Raw genomic sequence first — 9,096 nt, forward strand, 5'->3', positions numbered from 1 at the left:
AGTTCTTGGTCCTCTCCTATTCCCCATCAACACTCACTCCCTTGGAGAACTCACTCACTCCCACAGCTTCAACTATTATCTCTGTGCGGATGACTCCCAAATCTACATCTCCTCTCCTGCTCTCTCTCCCTCCTCCTAGCTCACATCTCCTCCTGCCTTCAGGACATCTCTACGTGGATGTCCTCCCGCTACCTCCAACTCGGCATGTCTAAGACAGAGCTCCTTATTTCCCCTCCCAAACCCTGCCCTCTCCCTGACTTTCCGATCACTGTGGACGGCACAACCATCCTTCCAGTCTCACAAGCCCGCAACCGTGGTGTCATCCTTGACTCCGCTCTCTCATTCACCCCACATATCCAATCCGTCACCAAAACCGGCCGGTCTCACCTTCACAACATCACCAAGATCTGCTCTTTCCTCTCCATCCAAACTGCTACCACATCAGTGCAATCACTCATCCTATCCTGACTGGATTATGGCATCAGCCTTCTTTCTGACCTCCCAACCTCCTGTCTCTTCCCGCTTCACTCCGTGCTTCACTCTGCTGCCTGGATTTTCTTTCTACAGAAATGTTCAGGGCATGTCACACACACGCCCCCCCCCACCTTCAAAAATCTCCAGTATCTGTTTGTCTGTCGACCTCTGTATCAAGCAAAAACTCCTCACTATTGGCTACAAAACTCTCGTCACCTTGCCCCCTCTTACCTCTCCTCCCTTCTCTCCTTCTACATCCCAGCCTGCACACTCAGCTCCTCTGGTGCTAATCTTCTCACTGTGCCTCATTCTCGCCTGTCCTGCCACCGACCCCTGGCCCACGTCCTTCCTCTGGCCTGGAACACCCTCCCTCCTCAAATCTGCCAAACAATCACACCTCCCCCCTTCAAAGCCCTACTGAAGGCTCACCTCCTCCAAGAGGCCTTCCCAGGCTAAGTTCCCCTTTTCCTCAGCTCTCCCTTCCCTCGGTGTTGCCCTAACCACTCCCTTTGCTCTACCTCCCCTCCCCACAACAACACGTGTATATTATGTACATATCTGTAATTCTATTCATTTATAGTAATGCCTGTTTACTTGTTTTGACGTGTATATATCTGTAATTCTATTTACTTACATTGATGCCTGTTTACTTGTTTTGATGTCTATCGCCCCGCTTCTAGACTGTAAGCCTGGTGTGGGCAGGGATTGCCTCTCTTTATTGCTGAATTGTACTTCCCAAGCGCTTAGTACAGTGCCCTGCACACAGACAGCACTCAGTAAATATGATTGAATGAATGAATGAATGTACACTGTGTGACCTTGGGCAACTCACTTCACTCCTCTGTGCCTCAATTACCTCATCTGTAGAATGGGGATTGAGACTTTGAGCGTCATGTAGGAACCAAGTTGCTTGTATCCTCTCTGGCGCTTAGTACTGTGCTTGGCACATGGTGAGTGCTCAGCAAATGCCACAGTTATTAGTAGTAGTAGTAGTAGTAGTAGTAGTAGTAGTAGTACTAGTATTTAATTATTTTTGTTATTGTTATTTGCACTGGGCCATGCTGCTTCTCGCTTGGGAGTAAATAGCAGAGTTAGTAGACACAATCCCTGCCAGCAAGGACATTACAGTCTACTGTGTGCAGAGCACCGTAGTAAGAGCTCTCCATCCCCTCGCCCCCCTACCTCCTCTCCCTTCTCTCCTTCTCCAGCCCAGCCTGGACCCTCTGCACCTCTGCCACCGCTAACGTCCTCACTGTGCCTCGTTCTCTCTTGTCCCCCTGTCTTGAAGGGAGGAAGAGAGCTAATTTGGCGGATGTGTGGAGGGAGGGCATTCCAGGCCAGAGGTAGGACTTGGGCCGGGGTTGACAGCGGGACCCCTGGTCCTACCTCTGTTTATCCCTCCACACATCCGCCAAACTAGCTCTCTTCCTCCCTTCAAGGCCCTACTGAGAGCTCACCTCCTCCAGGAGGCCTTCCCAGACTGAGCCCCCCCCTTTTTCCTCTGCTCCTGCTCCCCTCCCCACCAACCCCACTCCCTCTGCCCTTCCCCCTTCCCCTCCCACAGCACTTGTACATATTTATTATTCTATTAATTTTATTAATGATGTGTATATATGTATAATTTTGTTTATCTATTTTGATGGTGTAGACACTGTCTACTTGTTTTGTTTTGTTGTCTGTCTCTCCCTCCATGACTGTGAGCCCGTTGTTGGGTAGGGACTGTCTCTATCTGTTGCCAAATTGTACCTTCCAAGCACTTAGTACAGTGCTCTGCACACAGTAAGTGCTCAGTAAATACGATTGAATGAATGAATGAAAGAGTGTACGGTAGACTTAGTAGACATGCCCCACCCTTACTCTGAGAGGGAGACAACCGTTTAAAATAAGTTATAGGTAGGAGGGAGAAGGAAAAGCAGCTCTGCACTTGAGTGTTGTTTTTTTGCCGTAGTGTATGCTACCGTTACATTTTCATTAGAATTATTTATTAAGCCCCTTTTATGTGTAAGTACTGTACATAGTGGGAATTTAAGAAACATAAATTAAGGAGATTGTTTATGAGAATCCTTAAGATAAATATTATCTTTAGAACATTAGGCTGTGCATCAGATAAATTTCAATTAAAATGCATGTTGGTTTACTTCTTGGATCTATTTTTTCTCCAAGTCTTTGGATGGGCAGAATATCTACAATGCCTGCTGTACCCTCCGCATTGATTTCTCCAAACTCACGAGCCTCAATGTGAAATACAACAATGATAAAAGTCGAGATTATACCCGACCAGATCTACCCTCTGGAGATAGTCAACCGTCTATTGACCAGGCTATGGCAGCAGCATTTGGTAAGGAAAGGCCTTCTCCGGGATCTGGGGGGCATACATTCAAGTCTTCTCGGACCCACCCAGGACAACAAGTTTGTTTATTTCAGTCTCTGCTTGAAAATTGGGCACACCAGAAGCAAGTATTTCACGTATTTGTGAAGATTTATGGACAGTATGTTTAAAATGTAGTCATGAAAATAAAGTGGTCTTAATTATTGGGGGGTTTAATGTTAACTCATTTAGAAAAATTACTTGTTTCTGGACTCTTTAATTGAGGGGTGCTTCTGGAGTACCATAGTTTGGACAGGTCAGTGGGAAATTTGAATGCATTATTGCCATAATCAATTAAGAAAAAGGGAAAGTTTGGAGAAAGTTAGATTTATACAGATTGTTAAAAATCAGCTCATGACTTTGAAGAGTCTTCAAAAATGAAAATTGAAAGCCTTGGTGTAATTTTGAAGTTAACAATTTTCTTGTATTCCTAGGTGCTCCTGGAATAATTTCTGCCTCTCCATATGCAGGAGCTGGTTTCCCTCCCACTTTTGCAATTCCTCAAGCTGCAGGTATTACTGGAGCCAACATTCTTGTTTTCATTAAGCAAGCCAGTTTGGAATTTAAAGTTAGCTGGGGACCTGGGGAACTGGTAGTCTAGCTGGAAAAAGATGACAACAGCTAAGTTTTACATTTCTCTTCTGAGAGAGTAAACCATTTTCAAGATTATATATTTATTGGTTTTAACCATATAATTTGATGAATTAATAAGACAGAGCTCAGTAAAATAGCCATTGCATTATTAGAGAGACGCAAGGTAGCCCAGGGACAATGTGACCTGGGTGTTTGGTTCCCCTCGTTCTATTTCAAGGATCCAAGGGAGATTAACTTGATCAGAATGATTTACTGAGACAGACTATGTGTCCTATAAAAACTTTTTAGCAAATCAGTGATATTTTTTTGAGCGTTAACTACGTGCAGAACACTGCATCAGGTTACTGGGGCAGTTGATAGAAACGATCCGAACCCTCAAGTTGCCCAGTGTGGAAGGTAGACCTGAAAATAAATTCCAGGAAGGGGAAATGCAGAACATAAGGATCTGAGTATAACTATTATTTTACTACACTATACTAATAATAGTGTTTGTGAAGCACTTACTATTAACTGAGAACTGTACTAAGTGCTGGAGCAGTTACAAGATGATCTGGTAGGACAAAGTCCCTGCTCACCAGGGGCTTTCAGTCTCGAGGAGGAGGCAGTCAGTCAATCAATCAATCAATCAATCAATCGTATTTATTGAGCGCTTACTGTGTGCAGAGCACTGTACTAAGCGATTGGGAAGTACAAGTTGGCAACATATAGAGACAGTCCCTGCCCAACAGTGGGCTCACAGTCTAGAAGGGGGAGACAGACAACAAAACAAAACATATTAACACAATAAGATAAATAGAATATGTAATATGTACAAGATTCATTCATTCATTCATATTTATTGAGGGCTTACTGTGTGCAGAGCCCTCTACTAAGCGCTTGGGAAGGACAAGTCGGCAACATATAGAGACGGCCCTACCCAGCAGCGGGCTCACAGTCTAGAATAGGGAGACGGGCAACAAAACAAAACATATTACCAAAATAAAATGAATAGAATGTGTACTATGTACAAGATATTAGCCAATCGGGCTGGACCCAATCCCTGGCCCCCGTGGGGCTCACAGTCTCCATCCCCATTTTCCAGATGAGGAGACTATAGACTGAAGTCCCCCGCTGGACTGTAAGCCCCCTGGGGGCAGGAAATGTGCCTTCCAACCAAGTCTCCCAGAGCACCCGCCCCCACCTCCCCCCCAAGTGCTGTGTACAGTGTTCTGCATTCAGTAGAGGCTCAGTAGATACCACTGATCAATTGAATGACTGATGCAGAAGGAAGAGGAGAGTGGGGAAATGAGAGCATAGACAGGGAATATCTCTTGGAGGGAATGTGATTTTAAGAGGTTTATAAAGATGAGGAGTGACAGTGTGTCATGAAGAGGAAGGGGATCCAAGCCAGAGGGAGGATGTAGGCCAGGGGTTAGTGGGTAGGTAAATGAGATAGAGGCACAGGAGGTAGTTTGGTGTTAAAGGAAAGGTTTTTGATGATTGGGTTGAAGTAGGAAACCGGGTCTTACCATGTTCCCTCTGATAGCCCAGTGGAAAGAGCACTAGGGGTCAGAAGACCGGGATTCTAATCTGGCTCTGCCACTTGCCTCCTATATGTTGTAGGTCAAGTCCCATTACTTTTCTTGGCTCAGATTCCTCTTTTGTAAAATTGGGGTTAAGTACATACTCTCCCTGCTCCTTAGACTGTGAGCCCTACATTGGTCAGGGAATGTTTCTGACCTAGCAGTCTTGTACTTACCCCAGTGCCTGTATTTACCTGTATTTACAGTGCCTGTATTTACCCCTTGCACAGTGCCTGCCTGGCAATCAATTAATCAATCAATCAAATTTATTGAGCAATTACCGTGTGCAGAGCGCTGTAGTAAGTGCTTGGGAGAGTACATTCATTCATTCATTCATTCAGTCTTATTTATTGAGTGCTTACTGTGTGCAGAGCACTGTACTAAGCACTTGGGAAGTACAAGTTGGCAACATATAGAGAACGGTCCCTACCCAACAGTGGGCTCACAGTCTAGAAACACTATAACAGAGTTGGTAGATACGTGCCCTGCTCATAACGAGCTTACAGTCTAGAGGGGGAGAAAGACATTACTATGAATAAATTAAGTACAAATGTGTACACAAGTGCTGTGGGGCTGAAGGAGGGGTGCATAGAGGATGCAAATCCAAGTGCAAGGCAATGCAGAAGAGAGTGGGAGAAGAGGAAATGAGGGCCTAGATGTCGAAGGCCTCTTGGAAGAGCTTTGCCTTCAATAAGGCAGGGAGAATGATCATCTGTTGAATATGAAGAGGGAGGGCATTCCAGGCCAGAGGCAGGACTTGGGTGAGAGATAGGTCAGCGGAGAGATAGAAGAGAGTGAGGTCCAGCCAGTCGGTTGGCATTAGAGGAGTGCAGTGCACGTGCTGGGTTGTAGTCGGAGAGCAGCAACATGAGGTAGGAGGGGCAAGGAGATTGAGTTAAAGCCCGGGATAAGGAATTTCTGCCTGATGAGGAGGTGGGTGGGCAACTACTGAAGGTTCTTGAGGAGTGGGGAAACATGGCAGAAAAAAACCGGTGCAGCAGAGTGAAGTATGCATTGGAGTGGGGTGAGACAAGAGGCAGAGGAGTTAGCAAGGAGCCTGATGGCAGTAATCAAGGTGGGGGAGGATTAAGTGCTTGGATTAGTGCAGCACTCTGCAGCTCATGCACAAGGGTGAAGGAGGGGGGCTGTGGAGGTGATCCAGGGCTGTGGGGTAGTGGTATGAGATTGATGAAGGAATACTGGGGTGTGAGAGTTGAGTTTAGTAGTGGTGTTGAGGGTGTCAGTTTGGTCATCAAGGGAAGGTAGTTTGGGTTTGGATAATAAATGAGCACAGGCTTGGGAGTCAGAGGTCGTGGCTTCTAGTCCAGTGACTTTGGGCAGGTTACTTAACTTCTCTGTGCCTCAGTTACCTCAGCTGTAAAGTGTGGATTAAGACTGTGAGCCCCACGGGGGACAACCTGATCACCTTGCCTCTCCCCCAACGCTTAGAACAGTGCTTCACACAAAGTAAGCACTTAACAAATACCATCATTATTATGAAGATCAGAGGTCTTTGTTGGGGAACAGGACAGATGTGCATGGAGCAGATGTGTGGTAGAGAAGGCAGGTGAGGAAGTTGTGGCCAGATAGAGGGACTTCAGAATTGGTGAGATTGTACAGTGACCAGAGATGATGAGCTCTATTGTGTGTCCAAGTGGGCGGCACATAGTAAGCTCTTAACAAAGACTGCAATTATTACAGTTATTATCATCCATTTATTCTGATTCCTAGATTCAGTTAATACATTATAAAATACTGGCAACCACAAGGAGTTGGTTAATCAATCAGTGGTATTTATTGAGCACTTCCTATGTGCACAGCCAGCACTATAGTAACTGCTTGGGAGAGATCAATACAACAGGGTTGGTAGACACATTCCCTGCCTACAAGGAGCTCACAGTCTTGGAGACATATACTAAAATGAAGTGTGGATGTGTACCTAAAGTGCTGTGGGTCTGAGGGTGGGACGAGTGTCCCGTATTTATGTACAGTATATATATAAAAATCCAAGTGCAAAGGCGACCCACACTGCTGCCCAGACCATTTTTCTGAAAAACGGTTCAGGACACGTCTCCCCACCCTTCATCCACCTCTGTATCCAACAGAAATTTCTTACTGTTGTCTTTAGAGCACTCAATCAACTCACCCCCTCCTTCTGTACTCTACCAATCTCCACTACAGTCCAGCCCACAGGTTTCACTTCTTGCTGCCAGCACCCTTCCCTCATCCTCCTTCTGGTCTGGAACACCCTCTCACCCTATCTCCTCCCAGACTGACTCTTTCCCCACCTTCACAGCAGTGTTAAGGACACGTCTCCTCCCATTAAGCCCTCTATTCAATTGATCAGTTGGTCAATCCATCAGTGGCATTTATTGAGTGCTTACTGTGTGCAGAGCACTGTACTAAGTGCTTGGGAGGGAACAGTATTACAACAGAGTTGTTAGACATGTTCCTTGCCCATTCCCCTCCTCTCTCCTTACCTTTCCATTGTTTATGCACTTGAATCTGTACCTTTTGAGCATGTGGTATTCACCCTACTCTCAACTTCACAACTCTTGAGAGAGTTGCGTACATCCTCTGTCTTCACTTCCTCTCCTCCAGTTCTCTCCTACTTCTCCTCCAATCTGGCTTCTGCCCCCTTCAGTCCACAGAAACAGCCCTCTCTAAGGTGTCCAGTGACCTTCTTCTCACCAAATATGACGACCTCTACTCCATCCTAATCCACTTAGACCACCCAGCCGCCTTTGACATTGAAGACCACCCCCTACTCCTTGAAACATTATCCTACTTCGACTTCACTGACACCATCCTCTCCTGGTTCTCCTCCTACATCTCTGGCCACTCATTCTCAGGCTCTGTCGTGGGCTCCCCATCTGTCTCCCACCCTAACTGTGGGGGGGTCCCTCAAGGCTCAGTTCTAGGTCCCCTTCTATTTTCCCTCTACACCCACTCCCTTGGAGAACTCATTCGCTTCCATTGCTTTGACTACCACCTCTCTGCGGATGATTCCCAAATCTACATCTCCAGCCCTGACCGCTCTCCCTACTTGCAATCCTGCATTTCCTCTTGCCTTCAAGACGTATCTATTTGATTGTCCCACTGATGTTTATTTATTCATAATAATGTCTGTCTCCCATTCTAGACTGTAAGCTCATTTTGGGCAGGGACCGTGCCTGCTAATTATGTTGTATTGTGCTGTCCCTAGTGCTTGGCACATAGTAAGCACTCTGTAAATGTGATTGATTGATTGATTGATATCTGTAAATTATTTATACTAGTGCCTGTCTCCCCTTCTAGAATGTTAGCTCCCTGTGGTCTGGGAATGAGGCTACCAACTCCATTGAGGTGTACACTCCCAAGTGCTTTAGGACAGTGCTATGCACATGATAAGTGCTCAGTAAATGTGGTTAGTTGGTTGATTAGTGGATTGATTGATTGATCGACTCAAAAGAGAGAGGAAGTAGGATAAATTAGGGCTTAATTGGGGGAAGTGTCTTGGAGGAGATGTGGTGGTCTGGCAAAGGCGGAGGGGAAGGGAGTTCCAGACCGGAGGGAAGACACGGACAAGGGGTCAGTGGCGAGGTAGATGAGGTTGAGGTACAGTGAGTAGGTTGGCATTAGAGGGGCGAAGGGTGCGGGCTGGGTTTTAGTGGGAGATCTAGGAGGTGAGGTAAGAGGGCATAAGGGGATTGAGTTTTTTTGTTTTGTTTTGTCTTTAAAGGGTATTCGTTATGCTCTTACTATGTGCCGGGCACTGTACTAAGTGCTGGGGAAGATACAAGATCATCGGGTTGGACACAGACTGTGGGGCTCACAGTCTTATCCTCCAATTTACAGATGAGGAAAATGAGGCACAGAGAAGTGAAGTGCCTTGCCCAAGATCACACAGCAGGCAAGTGTGATCTAGACTAGATTCTAGACTGTGAGCCTGTTGTGGGCAGGGATTGTTTCTAGTGGTTGCTGAATTGTACTTCCTAAGTGCTTAGTACAGTGCTCTGCACACAGTAAGCACTCAATAAATCCGATTGAATGAATGAGTGACAGAGCCATGATTAGAACTCAGGTCCTTCTGACTCCCAGGCCTGTGCTCTATGCACT

At 46.1% G+C, this 9,096-nt stretch overlaps 1 protein-coding gene across 1 annotated transcript in view; it reads left to right on the plus strand.

Moving 5' to 3' along the window:
* LOC119946716 (polypyrimidine tract-binding protein 1-like) overlaps positions 1-9,096 on the plus strand; it is a 76,420-nt gene that overhangs the window by 62,972 nt on the left and 4,352 nt on the right. The window contains exons 11-14 of the mRNA XM_038768129.1: positions 2,638-2,812; positions 3,277-3,396; positions 3,764-3,832; positions 7,959-8,077. Coding sequence (XP_038624057.1) covers positions 2,638-2,812; positions 3,277-3,396; positions 3,764-3,832; positions 7,959-8,077 — 483 coding nt within the window. The remainder of the gene's footprint in view (positions 1-2,637; positions 2,813-3,276; positions 3,397-3,763; positions 3,833-7,958; positions 8,078-9,096) is intronic.

The sequence above is a fragment of the Tachyglossus aculeatus genome, chromosome Y3, assembly GCF_015852505.1.
Source record: "Tachyglossus aculeatus isolate mTacAcu1 chromosome Y3, mTacAcu1.pri, whole genome shotgun sequence".
NCBI classification, from domain to species: domain Eukaryota; kingdom Metazoa; phylum Chordata; class Mammalia; order Monotremata; family Tachyglossidae; genus Tachyglossus; species Tachyglossus aculeatus.